This window comes from Microcaecilia unicolor, chromosome 6 (assembly GCF_901765095.1).
Source record: "Microcaecilia unicolor chromosome 6, aMicUni1.1, whole genome shotgun sequence".
NCBI classification, from domain to species: Eukaryota; Metazoa; Chordata; class Amphibia; order Gymnophiona; family Siphonopidae; genus Microcaecilia; species Microcaecilia unicolor.
In genome coordinates, this window is record NC_044036.1 from 135,730,633 (window position 1) to 135,754,506 (window position 23,874).

Consider the following 23,874-nt stretch of genomic DNA (forward strand, 5'->3'; position numbering starts at 1 on the left):
GTAAGCTAAGTTTATGCGAACAGGTTACCAACCCATAGTACATATCGCAACTGGAGGATCTGAAGATCTGATCGGCATGGGTGGCTCTACCACGACCTTGTATTCAATTTAGCTTATTTATAATTGATACACCTGTCCTTCAGCATAATCAGAGCAGTGAACAATAAAACATAAGAAGGAAAGGAACTCATGGAAGGACAAAGAGAAAATTTAGACAAGGTAAACAAGGGAATCCTGTGCCTTCTCCCCCACATCAGGGAATGGAATAAGAGGGGAGACCAAGTTATAACTCTGCGGACACGGTTCTCAGAGACTCACTGTATGCCTGACTCCTCACCATTGCTCTACGGAAAATCATACTCTACAAACTCCTCAATTTCTACAACTGAATCTTTACTAAAACTCCAACGATGTGCTATCTACAATTTTACTCAAGATCCATTACCTGACTATCAAAATTGGGTCATGTTGATCCTATTTCTCGGCTTCAATCTGCCATCTTCCAGTTTACCTCATTCATTGTATTTCTGTATATATTTGGTCATTTTTACTATTGGTGTGCTGTTAACAAAATTCTAAGTTTCACGTCAAACTGTACGTGCTGTACACCACCGTGGGTGAATCTCATCATAAACGCAGTTAATTAATTAGCCAATTGTTAGACTTGCGCTTCCTTTCACAGCCTCAAATTTAACCTTTTTTTTGCAACCCTAAGAGACAATGTCAGACTGGACAGAAAAGCTATAATTAAGTGCACAGATATGTCCTTTAATGCTAAAACACCTAACTCACTGTCTCTTTACACCAGTCCCATTCTGTGGGCTACATTCCAGTATGGGGGCCCGCACAGCTGGATTAGTCAATGGAACGCATTAATTTGCAACAGAAAAAAAAAAACAGAGTAGCGAGATTTAGCCATGACGAGCAACGTGAAAGCGTAAGTGAAATTGGCATTTTCAATTTGTACTCTGACATGTCTCATTTGGGACTCTCGCATCTCCGGTATGCATCCCAGTCTGCAGCTGTCCTAAACATTTATTTTCATCTCCTCGCCTTGCTCCTCAGAAATGAGGCAACACTAGAGGAGAAGCAGATAGGTAACACTTTCTATCTCGGCCTAAGAGAGATGGACAGTTGTGTGTGTGTGTGTATGTATGTGTGTGTGTGCATCTGCATACGTTTCTGTGCACGTGTGCAGAAGTGTGTGTATGTGTGCACATATGTGCACGCGCACATCTCTCTATGTAAAGACAGGTAGACACACAAATGCATCACATTTAAAGTATGCACCATGGTTTACTGAGTTATCTTTGGAATAGCACCAGAATACATGTTAGAATTAATCAATCTCCCGCTGAAATACGCAGACCCAGCAGCGCGTAACTACCTGACTCTCCGCTACCTAAGCTGCCAGAAAATATGATATAAATTGGTTGTATCAGCTAGGTTCTCTTACCAGAGTTCAAAGAAATGGAATTCCCTACTGAAAAATCTAAGATGCATAACCCAATATTTCAGTTTTAGAAAACATCTAAAAGCTTTCTTCTTTGGCTAATCCCATCAGGAGAAGTTCCCTGACCTGATCCCATCCTAGATAAGACATGAATTCACATAGAATTCTATTAACTCCCCAACACAGTCAACGGACCTTGAGACCAAATATGAGTTCTGCAATCCAGGCCATAATCCACTACCCCGAGAAATCCTTCTCTTTTATGTACTACTAGGCAAATCAATTTGTAAACTATTATTCCTAAAGTTCTTTTATTAGCCCCGCAAACCAATATGCTAGCCACCTTTGATACATGTTTCGGTTGTCAATCTCAAATGTTACTTAGTTAACTATTATGTAAGAAACTTTGTATCAGTATCTCTGGCTCATAACCCTGTAAGGTATCAAAATCTCTGGTTGTAATCATGTAAATCACGATGTATCAAAGTTTCTAGTTGTAATCATGTAAGCCACTATGTAGCACAGTTTTCTGGTTAATGTTAGCCACTTTGAACCAATGTGTTTGGAAAAATACTGGTATATAAATACTGCTATAAATAAATCAATAAAACACCCAGAAACACACAATATACACCACTGCAATCGCTGTAAGGCATCATTACTTGTAATCATATAGCTGATGCATACCTGCCACCAGAATTTTTATATCAAAAGCATCATTTGAAACAAAATTTCCTCCTTCATTTCATTTCATTTTGAAAATGAAATACAGAATATTTATTTTACTTATAGACCGCTCTGTGTAATATTCTAGGCGGTTCATTTTTGTGTTATTTTCAAAAAGGTCAGCTCCTAGTCCCATTTCAAAATGGCCTGTACGACTGTAAAACAAAACAGTCCCGGGCCTCACAGCCACATAACCCTATTTTCGAAGAGAGGTCCAGCAAGACAGGAATGACTAGGGTTTGCCCCTGCCTCATTTGCTAGGGTAAAATGCATCCTTGAGGGTGGGGAGGGACAGAATAGGAGAAAGCCTACGGGGGCTTCATTTTGGCAGGGGCCCCTTTTCATTTCGTCAGACAATGGCTGCTTCTTCTTATGCTGTCTAACGAGATGGTTAAATTATCTACATGTTCCATGCACTCGGTCACTGGAGCTGGCCAAGTTCCTCTGTCTTCCGTGCACATTCTCTATACTCTGGTAGATAGAATTGCAGATGGCTTTGGGACAAGTCATCCTGTGTGAACACTCTACTACTACTTAACATTTCTAAAGCGCTATCAGGGTTACGCAGCGCTGTACAATTTTAAACAAGGACAGTCCCTGCTCTAAAGGACAAGTATGCAGTCAATCAAATGGGGCAGTGTAGGTTTCCTGAATAGAAGTAAGTGGTTATGTGCCGAAAGCTACAGTGAAGAGGTGGGCTTTGAGTAAGGATTTGAAGATGGGCAGGGAGGGTGCATGGCGTATGGGCTCGGGAAGTTTATTCCAAGCATAGAATGAGGCGAGGCAGAAGGGGTGGAGTCTGGAGTTGGCGGTGGTGGAGAAGGGTACTGAGAGGAGGGATTTGTCCTGTGAGCGGAGGTTACGGGTGGGAATGTACGGGGAGATGAGGGTAGAGAGGTAATGAGGGGCTGCAGATTGAGTGCATTTGTAGGTTAGTGACTTCTATACTCCGGCTTCAAAACAAAAGTGCAGAGCCATGTTGTATTAAACTGAACACTCCTATTGGCAAAAACTGAACATCGACGCTACTCCACTTTGAAATTTCTGTACATACCATAGTACCATCTGCAAATAAAGAAAACTCAAAGACTTCCTAACTTGACCGAGAGGAGATTTCATTGGAGGCGCATCGTACTGCAACAGATAAATTCTAAGAATAAGACCAGATGATATTGATAATATTATAAGTATTGGATTCAGGATGCAATATCTTATTAGCCCGACATAAGAATTATGTAAAGATGTCATCAGATACGATTGTTCAAAGACTAAATAAGACCTACTAGTTGAATGGACGTATATGGTCTCAAAATTCCAGGTGTACAAGTCCTGTATCGCTGCAGTAAAAGGGGTTAAACCCTGGAAAGAATTCAGTAAGGCACTATTAATATTTGCACTGTTATTATATTTTTGAATAGATCAGCTCAAGATAACAGAAGAGGAGCAGAAATTCAAAAAAAGTGAAACTATTCACGTGCTCTTCACTCCCAGTCTTCAAAGGGGTCAGGTTTGCAGACACCCCTTGCGTACAGCTTCCTAATCTGTGGGTCGGGAACCTAAATGGGGTCACGACACCCATATCTGGAGTCACGACCTAGATGGGCACTCCATAGGTGTATCATTATTCTGTACCTCCAGGGGGGGGAAGTGGCGTAGCCAAGGGTGGGCCCAGGTGGGCACAGGTCCACTCACTTTGGGCTCAGGCCCACCCAGTAGTAGCACACCTATAATGTGGCTGGCAGGGATGCCCAAGCCCCACCAGCTGAAAACTCCCAACAACTGTTCCTCCTGCATACCTTGTAAATAGCAGATCTTCACCTGCAGCAAGCACCGACTGATACATACTGTTCACACTGGCCCCACAGCCTTCCATCTGATGTAAAAAGGAAGTTGCATCAGAGGGAAGGCTGTGAGGCCAACATGAGCAGTGTGTATTAGTTGCTGCTCGCTGCCAATGAAAATCTGCTATTTAAAAGGTATGCGGGTGAGGGGGATGATTGAGAAACCATATTGCATGCAGGCGAGAGAGGGAGAGACCAAATCACTTGTGGGACAAGGCAGAGTTTTCTGCCCACCCATCTTGGGCCCAGGCCCACCCAAAATTGGGTGTCTGGCTACGCCCCTGGGGGGGGGGGGGGGTGTCACACAATTTCATCTGGCCATGATCAGGGGGTCATGAATACAACAAGACTGATAAGCACTACCCTAATGAAGATGTCCAAGAAATACGCCCCCAAGTATTTGTCAGCTCTGACAGGTATCACGTTCACACTCGTACATTACGCTCCCTCAGTGAACAAGTGAACATTGTCTTCTTCTCCCCTCAACCATAGGAGCCAGCTCTGTGGGTGCTGTGGGTGCTTGAGGAATGCACAGCAATGGCTAATTAGTGGGAAATACCCTCAGAAACCAAGGTATCTACCAAGGTCTGAACACCAGAGCACTGATACCTACATGAGATTTATTGTGCCTGTGATCTTGTCTCTTTCATAGGGTATAATATCCCACCAGTTTACAAACAAGACTGTTCACAATGGAACTAGTAATTCAAAAAAGCATTATCGAAAAGATAAAAGCTTTCCAAGCCAAAGCATAACATAAATAAACTTAGCTTTCTTAAAGTTGGCTTGATAACCCCACATTCAAACTGTTAATTTTCATTTGTTCAACGGGGCCCAAATCGTTTCACCCGCTTCATGGCTTCATCAGGAACCACAGTTTAACATAATCACAGGGGTATAAATTTACAGCTAGCTGGACGTTAAACTGTGGTTCACTCAAGACGGCCAATGGTTATCCTTGCCACCTTCTGGAATGGCAGCCGACTGAATCCAGACGTGTGCACCCGTCTGCTCAGCTCAAACTGATCTGCTCCGGAATTACCACAAGAAAGAACAGCAGCAGCGAGGACTCTGCCAGAACAAAAAAATTGGACCTCTGTTCCAGCCAAGGAACAGCATTTCCTGCAAGAGCGGAGATAAGGACTGACAATCGCCTGCTCGTGTTGAGATGGTCATTTAGCTGGCAGGCTTGGCAGATCTGATAAGGGGAGTTATACCGAAGCACTGTAAATTATTAAAACCCCTTGTCTGGGATGTTCTTACATGAGCTTCTGCCGGCTTCAGCAGCTCCACGGAAACAAACGCCTTTTCATGTGATATCAGAGCTCATAACTCTCATAGATAATTTGTTTTGCCAATCTCTCTCTTGCTAAACTGGAGAGATTCGTTGTTTCTAATGTGCCAGCGATGAAGTTTCTGCTTTGACTCCAGGGGACAGAATGACCAAAGCCCTAGAAGCAAAGTGAAAACAAAAGGCCTTTCCCCTGCCAACATTGTTCAAGGTTTATGTCACAGTCACATTTCTGCTTTCTAGCTGAACTAAGCGGCAGATGCATGAAACAAACGTAGAAGAACCAAAAATATAAAGGTCCACGTTACAAGATACCAATTATGAATAAACGAAGAATGATTTAAAAAATTGCATGCAAATGAGCCGTGCGGTAATACAAAGGTCGATACAAGTCTCACTAAATTTGTTCAAAATATAGTTTCACATCCTTTCCCTCTGCTCCACTATGGCAATCTCATTTACTAAGTGCTGAAGAAGACTAAAAGAAGGGGCAAGATTGGTAATCAATATTTTCTCCCCCAGAATCTGGAAATTTAGGAAGGGAAGAGATTTGGAATATAGCTCATTCCTTTTTCAGTAGTAGCTGAAGGTGAGTTACATTCAGGTACACTTGGTGTATTTTTGTCCCCAGGGATCTCATAGAAGAGATCACATAGCTACATGATGAAAGGTTCCAAATTAGGAGTCACTGACTAGGAAAAGGATCTAGGTATCATCAACAATATGCTGAAACCCTCTATTCGGTGTGCAGCAGTGGCTAAGAAAGCAAATAGGTATTATTAGGAAAGGAATGTAAAATAAAAATGAGGATGTTATAATGCCTTTGTATTGCAGCATGGTGCGACCGCATCTCGAATATTGTGTTCAATTCTGGTCACCGCATCTCAAAAAAATATAACGGAATTAGAAAAGGTACAGAGAAGGGCGACGAAAATGATAAAGGAGATGATAAAGCAGCTAGGGCTCTTCAGCTTAGAGAAGAGACAGCTGAGGGGAGATGATAGAGGTCTATAAAATACTGGGTGGAATGGAATGGGTAGACGTGAATCGCTTGTTTACTCTTTCCAAAAATATTAGGACTAGGGGGCACGCAATGAAGCTAATACGTAGTAAATTTTAAACAAACCAGAGAAAATATTTCTTCAGTCAACATATAAGTAAACTCTGGAATTTGTTGCCAGAGAATGTGGTAAAAGCAGTTAGCTTAGCAGGGTTTAAAAAAGGTTTGGATGATTTCTTAAAAGAAAAGACCATAAGTCATTATTAAGACGGACTTGGGAAAATCCACTGCTTATTTCTAGGATAAGCAGCATAAAATCTGTTTTACTGTTCTTGGACCTTGCCAGGTACTTGTGACCTGGCTTGGCCACTGCTGGAAACAGGATCCTGGGCTTGATGGACCTTCAGTTCTTAAGTCTGCAGCTGAGGCAATGGAGGGTTCAGTGACTTGCCCAAGATCACAAGGAACCACAGGGGGATTTTTTTTTCTCTCTCAGTTTCTCCCTGTCCCTCTCTCTCTCTTTCCCCTCCACCCACCCCTCCCCCACCTCCCAGGGTTGTATATCTGAAGGAATAGCATAGCTGCAGCCTTGGCCTATTTTTCTGTAGCTGATGACCTCGACTCCTTTCTAGCACTGCGGGGACTCCAGTAATGTACACGGTGTCTCACTGGAGTCGAAGTGTAATCCATCATCATTTTATCTGCAGGAATTTAATTGGATCCTACCAAAATCTCTTGATACTCCTTTCTCACTTTAAACACTGCTGCAGGGGCGATAAATGTGGTCACTGCTAGCGAGAGAGAGACAGAGTGAGGAGGTTTCTCTAAGAGAAATTCTTGTATTGCAGGATTCAATTTTCATTTACATGGCTGTATAATTACAGATATATAGAGGTGTATGTTCACAAAAGGCCATCTTTGTGATTTATACTCTTCTGCAAATACGTTCTAGGTGAAATAAAATACACAGAGGCTCAGTCTTCATAGTGCTTTGGTTTATCACATTCACTTTTCACAGCTGGATCTGTCCCTCCCCCCCACCCCACCTCCACCCTGACTCTGGTCCTCTCAGCTATGTGTACAGCACAGTCAGTAACCAGGACTGCTTTACCTGTGGGCAAAAGGGGCAACTGTCTTGGGCTGTGCATAACAGAGAACATAAGACCAATGGTCCATCTAGCACAGTATCCTGCTTTCCAAACAGTGGCCAAGCCAGGTCACAAGTACCTGGCAGAACGCAAATTGTGGCAACATTTCATATAGAACCCCAAAGAATAGCAAGATTCTGGAATCCTAAAGAGTAACAAGATTCCATGCAGAATCTCAGAGTAGCAACATTCCACGTAGAATCCCAAAGAATAGCAAGATTGGAATCCTAAAGAGTAACAAGATTCCATTCAGAATCTCAGAGTAGCAACATTCCATGTAGAAACCCAAAGAATAGCAAGATTCTGGAATCCTAAAGAGTAACAAGATTCCATGCAGAATCTCAGAATAGCAACATTCCATACTACAAATCCCAGGGCAAGCAGTTGCTACCCATGTCTGTCTCAATAGCAGACTATTTATTTACTTGGATTTTGCTCACACCTTTTTCAGTAGTAGCTCAAGGTGAGTTACATTCAGGTACGCTGGATATTTCTATGGACTGGATATTTCTAATTACTATGGAGTTTTCCTCCAATAACCTGTCCAAACCCCTCTTAAACCCAGATACACTAACCACTATTACTACATCCTCCAGCAAACAGTTCTAGAACTTAACTATTCGTTGAGTGAAAAAATAACATAAGTAAATTCTGCCTGGAGTACAAGATACCAGTGCCACTGTGCCACTCTTAAATCTCCTCCAGGCCCTCTGATGCAGGCTACAGACACAAATTTGTACGTGCCCCAAGACTCCACTTCTGACTTGAAGCCCAAAAGGAACATGGGTTCCTTCTTGTGGCCATGGCTCTAGCATTCTTACTGAGGCAGTGGCAGGAACACGGCAGGCTCCAGAGAGGGGCAGATCAGAAAGTCACAGAACCAACGGAACAGGTGGCCCATTCTCAAAAGTTTTACCAGGGCCCCAACAGGTAGTTAAAATGGACCTCCTTGTAGTATATACCCCTGCCATTGCAAGGCATGGACTAGTAATCCAGTAGTTAGATCATCAGGCTGAGAACCAGGGACACCAATGTTCAAATCCTAATGTAGCATCTTGTGCTCTTGGGCAAGTCATGTAACTCTTCATTGCCTCAGGTATACTACTACTTCTACTACTACTACTACTACTACTACTTAACATTTCTAAAGCGCTACTAGGGTTACTCAGCGCTGTACAATTTAACATAAAGGACAGTCCCTGCTCAAAGAGCTTACAATCTAAAGGACAAGTGAACAGTCAGTCCAATAGGGGCAGTCAAATTGGGGCAGTCTGTTCCTGAAAGGTGAGAGCAGCATTGAAGAGGTGGGCTTTGAGCAGACTTGATGGGCAGGGAGGGGGCTTGGCGTAAGGGCTCAGGAAGGTTGTTCCAGGCATAGGGTGGGGCAAGGCAGAATGAGCGGAGCCTGGAGTTGGTGGTGAAGGGTACTGAGAGGAGGGATTTGTCCTGTGAACGGAGGTTTCGGGCGGGAACGTAAGGGGAGATAAGGGTAGAGAGGTACTGAGGGGCAGGAGACTGAGTGCATTTGTAGGTAAGAAGAGGAAGCTTGAACTGAATGCGGTATCTGATTGGAAGCCAGTGAATTGACCTGAGCAGAGGGGTGATATGAGTATATCGGTTCTGGCGGAATATAAGACGTGCAGCAGAGTTCTGAACAGATTGAAGGGGGGATAGATGGCTAAGTGGGAGTCCGGTGAGGAGTAGGTTGCAGTAGTCAAGGCGAGAGGTAAATGAGAGCGTGGACGAGAGTTCGGGTGGTGTGTTCAGAGAGGAAAGGGCTAGTCTAAACCTTGATGCCATATCATCAACGCAGTTGGAGATACTATGCAAAGCCACACTGGTGTGCCGAAATATAGTTGTACCCACACACAACAGGTCATTGGCTGGTGCAAGCTGGCATGCAAGTGCGTGTTGCTTGGTGACACATCCTTGCTCCAGCTATGTGTACATCTCTCGCAGTTACATACTAAGGGATGAATTCTATACATGGTGCAGAAAAAAAGGCTATTCTCTAAGCTGTGCTTAAAGTTAGGATCAGTTTATAGAATAGCGCTTAGGCCCGAGAATTGCGTCTTACTTTAGGAGCAGCCATTTGCATCAACTGAAACATGGCAGCAGACGATGTCTCAATTAACACCTTTATTAACCATCCAAGACTCGACATAAGTCGGGTTTTAGCCAGCAAGGGTCTTCCTCAGGAGTCTCAAGTAGGATGCACTCCAGTGTATTTAAGTGATCTACATTTTTTTGTATTTACAACAGCAAGATATTGGATACCATCTGCTACATATTGGGATCAGCAACACATCAGCATACATCCTACTTGAGACTCCTGAGGAAGGCCCTTGCGGGCCGAAACACGACTCGTGTCGAGTCTTGGATGGTTAATAAAGGTGTTAATTGAGACATCGTCTGCTGCCCTTTCTTTTGTCACCCTTCCTGTGACTGTTTTGTCTGTTTGACCACAAGGGTTATTGTTCTTCTGCTGCTCTGCCATGTCCAACTAGTGAGGAACAACAAGGTTATTACTGTGTGACGTTGAGATGCATGCGACTTCTGGAAGGTCCCACTCAGAGCCAGTTAGAGCCTTCTATTCTAGTATTTCCTAAGTCCGGTCCTGGAGTACTCCTTGCCAGTCAGGTTTTCAGGATATCCGCAACAAATGTGTGTGAAATATTTGCATATAACGGAGGCAGTGTATGCAAATCAAGTTCATGCATATTCATTGTGGATATCCTGAAAACCTGAATGGCAAGGGGTACTCCAGGACCGGACTTAGGAAATACTGCTCTATTCCCAGTATCCAGCTGCCACAGGCGTCCATGAAATGTCGGAAGATGCTAATTCAGGGGGTTATTAAAACAGCCTGTCTACCTCACAGAAATTACAATTAGCAGCAACGGTGCCAGAAACACTTGAATACAGAACGCACACTCAGCTTTACTTCTCCAACTGAAAGCACGTCCACGAGAGCACTACTTTTTAACATGACTTGGAGTACCCATGCGGTCTGGTGTTTTTTTTGTATCCTCTTGATTTTACTGTGCTCTGTGGTTATGGACTCACTTTTAGCTGAGATTTTGCTGCTGCTGCCATGGATTTTCATTCCTTTTTCAATGTGTCTTTGTTTGTATTTTTTGTATTATGTATGTTTTTCTGTATTCCCACCTTGCATAAAGGCAATGTATAGATAGATATTCTAATTCTTTTAGCCACTCTAAGGCAGGGGCGTAGCCAGAGCTTGAGGTGGGAAGGGGCCAGAGCCCAAGCTCGGAGGGCCCTGCTCTCTCTTCCCCTCACGTCCAGCACACTCCTTTTAGTGAAACTCAATTTCACTAAAAAGAGCATGCCCGACGTGAGGGGAAGAGAGAGAAGGCAGGCAATGAGGTGGTGCCGCTGTAGACCAGCGCTGGATGAAGTCAGCCAGATGCCCAGAGCAAATTTGGGAGGGGGCCCAGGCCCCCATGGCCCCACCTAGCTATGCCACTGCTCTAAGGAGGAAGCGATTTTCATATAGGTTAATATAGCCAGGAAAATGGCTTTGAAATTGTCCCTGACATTTGGCTAGCACTACTACTACTACTATAAATCACTTCTATAGCGCTACCAGTCGTACGCAGCGCTTTACAATTGAACATGAAGAAGACAGTCCCTGCTCAAAAGAGCTTACAATCTAAATCAGGACAAACAGACAGGACCAAAAAGGAGAAAGGAAGGACAGACAGAAGGATAAGATAAAAGTTACAAGTCAGGAGTCAAAAGCAGCATCAAACAGGTAGGCCTTTAGCCCGGATTTGAAGGCAGCCAGGGATGGAGCTAGACGTAATGGCTCAGGAAGCCTACTCCAGGCATAAGGTGCGGCGAGATAGAAGGAGCGGAGTTAGCGATGGAGGAGAAGGGTGCAATTAGGAGAGATTTGCCTAGTGAACGGAGTTCTAGGGAAGGAGTGTAGGGAGAGATGAGGGTGGAGAGGTAGTGAGGGGCTGCAGAGTGAATGCACTTATAGGTCAACAAGAGGAGCTTGAATTGTATATGGAAATGGATAGGGAGCCAGTGAAGTGATTTCAGGAGCGGGCTGATATGGGCATAACGACTTTTGCGAAATATTAGTCGTGCGGCAGAGTTTTGAACAGCTTAAATGCATCTGATTATTCTTAATGTTCACTTGTCTTGTGCAGAAACATGTGTGGCATTCCCCGAAGCCAGGCGCAATATGGACCAGCAGTCCAGAAGAAATCGCCAAACCTGTGTGCTTGTGCTGGGCAGGTGCCCCTCCCCCCCTTTCCCTGCCCAGCTCTGCAGCGCAAACTCAGACTCTGCATTTCCTAGAATGGGGTCTAGCCTGCAGTGAGGGTCACCACATTCATTTTACATCAGATTTTAATTCAGCATCACTTGGTATTCCAATCTATGGCACTTCCTCCCTCCCCCCCGCCCCCCCCCCCCCCCGTGTGACCTTAAAATATGCAATTTGCCAGAGAAAAGACAAATATTTTTTTTTAAAAAAGAGAAAGCAAGAATTGCTGAAATAAACTGCGTGTTCTGCATCTAAGTACCCTGTCCTCCTTTAGCAATGGAATTACTGCTGAATTTATCAGTGGACACCTCTTTACTGTTTTCTAAGAGGTACTGGCTGCATTGGTAATCTTGGCAGAAAGCCTGGGCAGAAGGGTCAAAGAAGTGCTCGCTGGGATCCACAGATAAGAGGTGAGAGGGAGGAGGGTACCAGGGGTAAGAATTTAAGGGCAGTCCAATACAATACCTCAAAGCGGACGTGGCAGCGGCAACCGCACTATTAGAAAAAAAAAAAAACACAGATAACCTCACTACTAAAGAAAAACATTCCCTCCCCAATGCTCTTTTCCACAGGGTTAACACAGGTTGACTAAACAGCTCCAGCTTCCATGGGTTGAACCGATTCACTATTACTGCAAACTCCACATCCTAAGGGAACTTGACACTTCCAGTCTCCCTAAAGAAGGGATCCTCAAATTTTGGGTTCTGACCACAAATAAAGTTGCAAACATAGGAGCCGACTCCGTTGGTGCTTGAGCACCCCCAATACTGACAAAATTCCTTGGATGTGTCCAAGGAAGGGTTATTTCCACTGGGCTTAGCACCCTCAATAATTTTGAAACGTTGGCTCCTATGGTTGCAAAACCTACGTTTGGGATCCTGACCTGTGTCAGCCCTCCACAGAGACATCATTGGATGGTGGGGGAGGGAGGGGGGGCTTGGATGTGTTTTCTATGGCCATGCAAATGCAGTGGTAACCACAGAACGTTTGATAAGTTCTACCCTGGAGGTAATGCAAGGATTTGCGTTACCCAGCCACTGAATATGAAACTAGATGTCCACCTAGGGAAAAAAAAAACAAAAAGCAACTGCAGCCAAGTAGGTAAAACCTACAATTTGTTTTTCCCGATTCGCAGAAAAACTAGAAAACGTGGATGCGGCCAGCATCATCATTGGCCACAATGGCTCATTTCACACCACAGGCCCAAGTAAGCAAAATCGAGCTTAAGGTCTGAGAATGCAAACTGTAAGTCTGTGATCACTGTGTTGCTGTTTTCCGACCTTGCATGACTACAAGTAGCTTTTTCATCGATAGCTTAAAGTCTGCGCACACGTGACTCTGCTCGGTGTTGGTGCAAACACAATCAGCTACGTTAGAAAGACTGTCAAACCCCAGAGGCTTTCCTTGGTGTGAAGCGGAGCGTAAACTGTTGAAAACAGAGGAAGTTCGGGGGGGGGGGGGGGGTCATAAAGGAATAAACACAAGCATTAATAGAACTGAAATAGCAATGGAAGAAGCTTATACACATTTGCTGAAAAAATACTATTTATTTGGAATCAGTCAGCCAGAGGACGCACACTGGACACGTCAAGTTCCTCTGCTCCTGCCAGGAACACCTGAAAATCTTTTCTTTCCAATGTTTCTCTAAGAAAGAAAGATTCAAGGTCCTAGGAAGAAAAAAAAAGCACTGCAGGTGAGCAGGAAGGCCTCTTTCATTGGTTTCTGCTAACTGCAAAGCAGGACTTCAGGATCACAACTCTCAGGGGAGTGGAGGGGCTAACCAAAGAGCAGCAGAGCCATAAAACCAAGAAATATGTGATGCACTTGGAGTGTAAAGAAAGGAGAACAGCTAGCAGGCTGGCTGGGAATAGCAGCATCCCCCAAAGATGCCCTGTCTATCAAGAAATTAGATCCATATCCTCTGGGCCGGAAAGCTCTGTAAACAGAATTAATCTACCAAGATTCAGGGCAATGAACTTCCTTCAGGGATTTCATGGCCTTATCGACCCAGCTTAGCTGGAACACAGACGTATCCCCCCCCCCCCCCCCCCCCACCATGTCATATCTGTTCCTCTGCTGGGCATGAGCTCTGAAAACATAAATCCATAGCCAGTCTTGTGAATGCCGACACACAGGATGAACACACCCACCCCATGCAGCTTCTCCGTTCTCTCATGGAGCATAAACTCTAAACGCACATTTTTACACGCATAGGATTAGATTCTATATATGACGCCTGAAAAATCAGTGCCGAAAATATTTCTACCTAGGCATATTCTGTAAACAGCACCTAGATTTAGGCGCGGTTTATAGAATTCGCCTAGGCCAGGGGCTTAGCCAGACAACAGATTTTGGGTGGGCCTAGGCAAGAAGTGGGTGGGCACAAAGTGTTCTCCCCCCCCCCCCCACCACCAAAAGAAAAGCTCAGCTGGCGGGAAAATGCTTCTTTCCACCTTGGCAGTCTGCAGCAGGCATGCGCTGAAAACAGAGCATGCGCAGGTGCCAGTATCAAGTAGAGTAGCATTTTCATTACCATCAGGGGGAGGTCTTCAGCTGGTGGAGCTGGGGATCCCCACCAGCTACCACTAAATGTGTGCTACTGTTAGGTGGGCCTGAACCCTAAGTGGGTGGCCCTGGCCCACCTGTGGCTACGCCACTGGCCTAGGTGGGTTTATAGAATATGCCTAACGGCCAAGCCTGTGCCTAACTCTAGGTGCATCATTTATACCAACTAAAACTTGGCATACATACCGGCGTCTAAATTAGGCATGGAACGAGTGTACTCTATAACCCTGCGCGCAGAATTTTGGAATGCCCCCAGACCGCCCATTCCACTCTCATAGCCATGCCCTCTTTTTAGCAGTGTGCATTAGAATTTACGTGCACCACTTTAATAGAATACACCTAGTAAGTTCTGAACGTAAATTTGAATTAATGCCAATTATTGTCAATAATTGCTTGATAAATGGCAATTACCGGCGCTGATTGATTTGTTAAGGAACTAAACTGTGTGCACAAATCCAGAATACAACCGGCGCAATTTCGGTCACAGTGTATAGAATCCAGGGGATAATCACAGACACCCAACCACACACACTGAGATGCAAATATCTACTATAAATTCTCTGCTCCCTTAGAGGGCATGAGTAACAAAGCACTGAAGACTAGTGTTGTCCGATTCTCAAACTGAGTCGACTCATTGATTCGTTTTGGGCGACGCGATTCAAATTGATTCATTTCAGAACAAAATCGGGAGTCCAGATTCCGTACTTCCCCTCCTCCCTCCCTCCCACTGTCACCCAAGCTGCTGCTGCTTCCCTCCCTCCCACTTTCACCGAAGTCGCTGCCACTGCTGCTTTCCTCCCATGCTGTTGGTCTCTCCCATTACTGCAGACTTCTGCAAGGTATCCTGGTGCCCGGACCCCCACCCAAGGACTGTTGCTACAAAGATTGGACTAAGTGAGTAGAGAGGGGATACAAAATCAGCTAAAATCTGTGGATACTTGTGAATAAAAGCTCAGGGGGCCAAATCCCAGCTCTGGCTCCAAGTGAACTGAAGGAACTAAGGAGCAGGAGGAAATGCTCAATAGCCCAAATTCCCTTAAGAGTGTTGCAGGGTCATGGGCCAGCTGGGAATCTGGAGACCTCGGCAAATTAGTCTCTTAGCTTTTCTATAACCAATGCAGTTCCTCTTTTTCTTTTAATTTAAATTTTATTTGACATAATAGCTCAGAAGACACCCAATGGGTGGTATAACATGAAATCAATACACTTGAAACATACTCTGCCCAGAGAAAATGCTGATGAAAGGAAGACCTGAGACTAGTAACAAACTACAGGCAGAAAATCTTCAACTAATTACTGGGGATGTCTATGGAAAAATGTTTTCTGGGGAAGGTTTTCAGATCATTTTCTGAACTTTTGCCAACTTTTGTACATTTTTCAGTTAACTCATAGGTGACAGCTCTGGAGGTGCTCGAGAATCCCCAATACTGAGCAAAGTTCTTAAATGTGGTGAAGAAGGGGTTGACTTTAAAACCCCCAATCATTTTGACTCCTACATTGAAGCCTTGTTTATATGAAAGGCATCGTATAACTACAAATTACTGCCGTCATCTCTCCTATTACCTTCCAGTTGCAAATCCACTCATACATTGCTGGTATCTTTACACCATGACTAACATTGCTACTAATTGGGCTTTTGTTGGATTGGCCACTGCTACTGGGCTAGATGGACCATTTGTCTGACCCAGTATAACTATTCTTATGTTCTTATGACTACCCTATAAAAGTAATCACAGAGATGTCAAGGGTGGTGCGTCCCGAAGATTGAGATTCAGTGACCCACTGAGTGAAGGCCAAAGAGTGAGATTTCTCTGGTGTCTAGGGTTTAATATTTGCTGCAATCTCCTCTTGGCATCAATCAATTCCTTCTCCCCAAAGCAACTTCCCTCTTTTCCTTCAACAACAACCCTACCCCCAGCCTCAATTATTCTCCTGCTCTTGTGCCCAACAACCTCCCACTTTGTCCTCACTTATGCTCCCCCTTCCCCAGCAACTTTCTCCCCTTCTTCCATACACCTCCCACCCCTTTGCCTCAATCATTCTCTCACTCTCCAGCTATCTCCCCCCATTGGGCTATATCAGTCTTCCTCCCTCCCCCAATTCATCAGCAAGCTCTTCCTCTTAGCCTCACCCAATCAATCTCTCTCCCCCATAAAGCTTCCCTTTTTAATCTTCTCCCCCCCCCCCACCAGGAATCTCCCCCCTTCCCTCTATCAATCTTCTGCCCTTCAGCAATCTCCCCTTGACCTTCATCACTAGCTACTTCCCCCCTTTGGCCTCCATCACCTATCTTCCCAGAGTCCCAAAAAGCCCTATCTGGCCTCTATCACCTATCCTCTCAGCAAGCCCCATCTGGCCTTCATCAGTCTCCTGCTCCCCAGCAACTCGTTCCCTTTAAACCTCCATCAGTTTCCCATTGTCCAACAAATCCCCTGCATTCTTTTTGTCCATTTTGATCTCCACTGATTCTCCGCACCCCCATCAAGCAAACTAATGACCTTCATCAAAATCTGCTCCCCCATCAACTCCATATCCCCTTGGCCTCAATCACTCTTTTCCACCCCTCAGCCTTCCTCTATCTTTGGCCTCAATCACCTTCTCTCCTCCCCTCAGCCATTAGCCCCCAACTCATTCTCTTTACTAGCATCCCGCTGATCCAGTCCAGGCGTCAATTCCTTGCTGGAGAGGTCTGAAGAACCCCGTTGATCATTTTGCTTCAGTCAGGCCAATACATGAGAGGAGGGGTTCACTGGTGAAAGGGTGAGACCCTTCTAACTGTGTGAGACTTATGCACAATGCATGAGACTGAGCACATCTGGATCCCAAAGCTGTGATACTAGTTTCACCGTTCTTCTTCCGGTATTGATGTGGCTCGACAGGAGGTGGTATCCGCTGTGTTACTGAATTGCTGCTTCTTCCGTGACCCCTGAGGAAGGCATTTTGCTGAAACATGGACCATGTTGGGTCCTAATAAACTTACTGTAAAGCTCTTATTCCCTTGTTCAGACTGGTCATTTGCATTTGGTATTCTTCCACCCTTGGTCATCTTTGCTTGCATTTCTGTGGAAGATGTAGACCATTCCCCCCCCCCCCCCTTATAACTGAAGATGAACAAGGGATTTTAAGCCCCACATCAAGTCAATTACAGGGCAGTGGAATATACCTGTAAAATGAAAGGCTTGCATCTCCTCTTTGAATTTAGTGTTCAGCGAGTCACTTTGAGAGGCCCAAATTGTACTTCTCCACGGGCTAATCAACCAGCAGCCTGAAAAGCTCCACAGTCCATCAATAATGAACTTTGTAAAGAAACTTCTAGACCTAAGAGACATAAGGACAGCTCTGCTGTTTACCTAATTAAATCGTGCCACTAATTAGTTTGCCATAACATGTAAGTTCAAATTTCAGTTTTTACATTTCTCCCCCTGTTGCTTAAACAAGAAACATTTCTCTTAATCCTTCTTGAATTAAAAGCAAGACATCCAAAGCCAGCAGCTTCCTCCCACCCCCCCCCCCAAAAAAAAACACCTTGAAATGAGATAAAACAGATTAAGAGCTGAGAAATTCAAAGAAAGCCGCTAATGTACCAGCTTTAGCAGTTCCCTCTCACTGCCTTCATGTGCAGCGTGTCCTTGGGAACAGGAATTGTAATTAGTTTCTCTGTATTTTGAGTAATTAGCAACTATAACCAACTACATGTGTGTGGCAAATGACTTTTATTAAGTAACTTTTGCAGCAACCGCGTCTGTAAAGATCTGTGAGACACTCCTTCAATGCCACTTTTAATGATTTAATTAAAACAGCGGTTTCACCTACAGGTACGAGTCTCAAAATACCATCTCACCCAGGTACTCCGCTTCATTCTTCTTTTGGCTGGTCTCACGTTATTGTAGCTGAGCATTTTCCACTAAGGTTTTTAAGCTGCCCTTCTCTTTCCCCCAGGTCATTCTAATCTTTGTGTCCTGTCCATGCTATGGAGGCATCAAATGATGTCACTGCAAATTACCACTGATCAACAGCACAGCAACACCGTTAATTAGATCAAAGGTGGCAGGACACATTAAAACAGTCTTAGCTTGCAAATCGAATGACTTCTTTTTTTCCCGGAAGCAGAAAAGCACAAAAAAACATAAATAAAGGCAGGATGATGTGCTTTGTTTCCTCTTTTGAGGGCACAGCTGTCATTATTCTATTTCTCCATTCTGTTGTTTAAGAAAGGATGCATTGGGAACAAAATCTGGGGTACACTGCAAGTATCCGCACAGTTTTGAAAGCAGCAAGTACTCTGTCTGTTCGCCTGCAGTTCTATGGATACAGGCTGGACCAGCACCTTCAGTACCACCTCTAGCAGCACAAGAAATTTCAGAGGCAGATCATTTTGACAGAGCCTGGAGAAGATGCAGGACTTTGGGGTTCCTACCCCATCTGGTGCTTCGCCTTAGTTATTGTGCCCAGTCAGTATTTCACAGTGCTGCCCTCTTGACAGCTGAAAGAAAAATTCAATCCCTGAGACACGGGGTATCTTCGAGACTGCAGATAATCGTTTTAAAGAGAAGCCTCTCAACACTATGGATTATTATCACAGAGCAAACACTGCTCCTCATTCTGTAAGAAGAAAAGTAAAGATGGTGCAGGGGAGGAATTGTACAAAGACGGATCTCACATTTTTATCAGCCGAGCCAGACTACAGCAGGCTCACTAAAGCCCACGGGCTTATCCCTCTTGCAAGATTTAGGCCAGGAGGAATGGCTTGACCAAGGCATCTTCCTCCCTCGAGGGCATCAGCCAAGGCCTGGCATGAAGGCATCCATGTACAGAGCTGGATTACAAGTGGAAAGGGAGGACCTGCTGCAAATGTCAGCTCTTCAGTACAGCACCATGGTATATAAGTACATAAGCATTGCCACAGTGAGACAGACCAAAGGTCCATCAAGCCCAGCATTTTGTTTCCAACAGTGGCCAATTCGGGTCACAAGTACCCGGCAAGATCCCAGAAAACTCAATACATTTTATGCTGCTTATCCCAGAAATAAACAGCAGATTTTCCCAAAGTCCATTTTAATAATGGCCTATGGACTTTTCCTTTAGGAAGCCGTCCGAACCTTTTTTAAAACCCGCTAAGCTAATTGCTTTTACTACATTCTCTGACAACGAATTCCAGAGTTTAATTACATGTTGAGTGAAGGAAATTTTCTCCGATTCGTATTAAATTTACTACTTTGTAGCTTCATTGTGTGCCCCCTAGTCCTAGTATTTTTGGAAAGAGTAAACAAGCAATTCACGTCTACTCGTTCCACTTCACTCATTATTTTATAGACCTCTATCATATCTCCCCTCAGCCGTCTTTTCTCCAAGCTGAACAGCCCTAGCTGCTTTAGCCTTTCCTCATAGGGAAGTCGTCTCATCCCCTTTATCATTTTCGTCACCCTTCTCTGTACCTTTTCTAATTCCACTATATCTTTTTTGAGATGCGGCGACCAGAATTGAGCACAATATTCAAGGAGAGGGGAGGACCAGCTGCAAATGTCAGCTCTTCAGTACAGCACCATGATATAAATCTTTGTAAATGCTGGCAGTGAAATGACCGCATGGTTGGTTAGGAGTGAGGGAGCAGAAAGCATTTATTCTGCTGCTGAAGAGCTGACATTTGAGGGCAGGTTCCCCCTCTCCTGTCATACTCATGTGTATATGGGTGCTTTCATGCCACAGAGAGACACACGCACACACACACAGTGCAGGGAAGCACACCACTCTGTGTATCAAAGTTAAGTGTTCCCAGGGGCAATGGGTACAACAACAAAGCTATTTATTGTTTATTGCTTCTCATGAAATCACAAGGGGAACAGCCTCTGCCTGTCAGCTTAAAAAGTGCTGCCCAAGCAGATTGTTTTGCCTGGTGTCTTTGTTCCATGTCCAGGACCGCGGACAGCTGTGGGAGCTGAGATTGTATTCTCATTTCCAAATCTCATGTCCAAGTGTGCAGGGTCTGCGCTATCATTAGGAAAGACTAGGCGGTTGCCTACAGTGACAGCTTCAAGGGGGGGGGGGGCAGCAAGGAGCAGCTGCAGTCAAAGCAAAACAATAAAACAGATTCTGACAGCCAGACAAACTCAAAGAACTTTTACCTGCAGGAAAGGTGAGAATTTTCAAGCAGCCCAGTCACCTAGGTCAATGACTTTTGGAAACTGCCCTCATTATTTGTGCGTATGTGATAAATGCACACACACATGAAACAAAGTTTAATATTTAACAGCATGGGGCCTCAAAACTAAATGGGGGGGGGGGGCATAAGCTGAAGGCTTCCCTGGGGCGCCCAATACCTTTGCACTGGCCCTGCGTGCTGTTGAAACACTCATCTTCTCACCAGTCCCCCTCCACCCTGATCTCGTAAACTTTAGTCCCTTGTAAGACAGAAAGCACCACTGGAGTGGAGGAGCAGACTAACAGTTAAGTGCAGTGGCCTGAGAACTAGGAGAACTGGGTTTAATTCCCACTGCAGCTCCTTGTAACTCTTGGCAAGTCAACTGACAGTACATCAAATCCCATTTCCTTTCACCACTGGCCAACCAGTGTCATGTTAACTATCTCAATCTAAACCCATTTCCTCTATCAGACTTTCACAGAATCGGATGAACCTGTGAGGAAGTAGGAAACCAGCTATCTCTCGTTTCCAGTCACCTGATGGAAGCACATTTTCTCAGAGGGCTTCCATCAAGACGGCACCTGAAAACTGTGACTGGAAGAGGAAAGGGCTGGAGGGAGGGAGGAATGTAACTGTTCTAAATCCAGCTACCACTGCTGGGAAATTTTGGCATAGTTCCAGTCTCTATTCAATTCATATTTCACATTAATACTGAGCAACACCTGTTCCTCCATATTATATAGAAGGCAACTTCTTGCCTGATGCACCAATTTAGCATAAGGCCAGGTGCAGAGAGCCAGTTTTGGATGGGGGAGGAGCAAGGAGGGCAACTGACTAGCCGCCATACCATTACAAGGCTGCTCTTGGAAAAGCTCTGGGGCACCAGGCACCAGTTGAGAAATATCCTTAGTTTTTGTCCTGGCTTGTTGGAGCTCAAGGCAGAAATCTGAGAGTGGGTCCAAAGCTCACTAGCAGGCTGTGCCTCCTTTAGTTTGAATAGGCCTGGGGCTCCATATGGCACTGCAGCCCAGAGAAATTGTTCTAGTTGCAATCCTCTGATACGAGCACTGTGCCCAGGACCCCAGTGTGTCTGTCACCAAGCCTGTTTTCCAGAAGACATTCCACGGACACTTATGTCATAATTTCACACCGTAGACTAAAACGCTTCAGTGTTAACAACCTTCTCTATAAAAGTCTACCCTCTGTTCACTAAGCAACTTTCCAAAAATTCACTAATCAAGAGTGAAGACCCTCCTTCTCCTCCAGCTTTCATGTCTACTTGCAAATCATCATTTTGGAAACGTTCTGAGCAGCTGCATAGCTAACATCATCTGCCGTCACGTATAGGGTTACCATATGGCTCCAGAAAAAAAAAGGACAGATTGAGCCAGTCTGGGTTTTACTTCCATTGCTTTCAATGGAAGCAAAAACCGGACTGGATCAATGTGTTCACGTGCCATAAAACCACGTAATCCCTCAGGGCGGCCATGTTTGCAAGTTTCTCCACACAAAACAGAATCTGATCTGTCCCCATAGAGATGAGTATATGTCAGCAAGTGACGTCAAGTGATGTCATACAACTGGAACCAATCAGATAAGAGTGCACATACTCAGAGGATTTCAGAAGTAAAGCTTTTAGTTTATAACTTTGTGTCTCACAATAAACTTCAATAGACAGACACAGGGAGAAGTTGCTGCTTGAGTTTCTCTTGAAATGTGCACAGAGGAGCAGAATTATGGAAAGGCCCATGTGAAGCTTTGAGGCACAGGATGCCCCTAGGAGAGCAAAATATGGTGGGCAAGTCTTACCGATGTGTTCTGGCACTGAATACTGGTGCTATTGAAGCGCAGAGCCGTCACTCGCGTCACGCTCCCTGGGATGTGGAAGATGCACTCGTAGTTGCGCTGGCCGGACTGCGGCTGGGGGAGATTCTTGGCGGTCAGTGTGATGGGTTTCACCACCCCCACTGGGATGTAGATTTGGGTGGAAGGGAGGATTTGTGGACAGTTCTGCAGAGACAAGAAAACATCAGCACGTGAGAGGCACAGTGACAGGCTCCAAAAATATTTATTCCTGATACTGATTTTGTCAGTAAAAATAAAAAGCAGAAGCCTGGCAGACTTTCAGTACAAAGTTAAGTTATCATCACCACTTTGTTCACAGTTGGACTTACTGTGCAGAGATTCACCCCTTTATCCGCAAAATCCCCAATTTCCAACCACAGAGGCCAGACAGAACTTAAATTGACGGTACCGGAGATATGAACCCATCACTCAAGAAGGTTTTACAGACATGAGAGTTTATTTATTGAATATTTTTGTTTTGCTCTCAGTAAATTTCCTGACAGTTGATCACCCTGAACAATACAGTATAAGAAGCGAAAACAAGATGCAAAAAAGCTGTTTATTTTTAAAAATGTATAACCCGCATCATCTACCATTCGGGGGGGTGCGGACTGGAGGGGGGGCGCTGTGCCCTGCACCCGGGGGGTGGTGCGCAGCGGCGACCCGCCCCAGGTGTCAGGCACCCTCGCTACAGTACTGCCCCCCTTCAACACCCAGAAAGAAACAGCCTGACATTCAACAGCTGTGGTTGTCATTTTTAAAAACTCCAGCTGCAGCAGCTGCTTTCTGGCTTTGAAGCAGTCTGTACACCGCCCGACTGTATTGATATGAAGATGGTATATTCAATGCTGAATAAACAAAACTGTAGTCAAAATAGCTGCAGCCCAGTATTCAAAAGCACTAATGCATTTGGTGTTGCATGAAGGTGTGAGCATTTTCTTTTTAAATCAGCGGCCCCTTTTGCTTATAAAGAAAAACAAAAAAGGCAACAGTCTACTTGCTACATAAAAGTCTATTATAAAAAGTAGACCGATACACATATATAAAAACAAAGAAATAATTTATTCAAACCAAGATAAAAGCAGTACCCGACGTGGCCATGTTTCGCCTTCAGGCTGCGTCAGGGGTAAAACTACAAATAAAAACATAAAAATAGTGATAACATCATCTCAAGTTAAGATATAGATAGATAGATAGATAGATAGATAGATAGATAGATAGATAGATAGATAGATAGATATTATACATATATGCTGCTTTTATCTTGGTTTGAATAAATTATTTCTTTGTTTTTATATATGTGTATCGGTCTATGTTTTATAATAGACCCTTTTGCATATAATCCATTATCCCCAAATTCTATAACCTTGAGCACACAATTTAACGCTTAGTTGTTGCTGAAATTTGGGTGTGTGCAACCTAATTATTTGGGTACTAACAACCAATTCTTGTAGGGGGGGTCCTGCAACTCAGAGGAGATGGAGGGAGGGGGGCTGGAACTCAGACTACAGAGAGGGCCAGAGAGAGGGACAGAGGGAGGGGAGCCATGGGACTCAGAGGGGAGGGGTC

General features: G+C 44.6%; 1 protein-coding gene across 2 annotated transcripts in view; it reads right to left on the minus strand.

Annotated features, from left to right (window-relative positions):
- The window catches only part of PLXNA1 (plexin A1), a 551,734-nt gene that overhangs the window by 129,554 nt on the left and 398,306 nt on the right, over positions 1 to 23,874 (minus strand). For both annotated transcript variants that reach the window (XM_030205992.1, XM_030205991.1), the window contains exon 10: positions 22,270 to 22,470. In XM_030205992.1, coding sequence (XP_030061852.1) covers positions 22,270 to 22,470 — 201 coding nt within the window. The remainder of the gene's footprint in view (positions 1 to 22,269; positions 22,471 to 23,874) is intronic.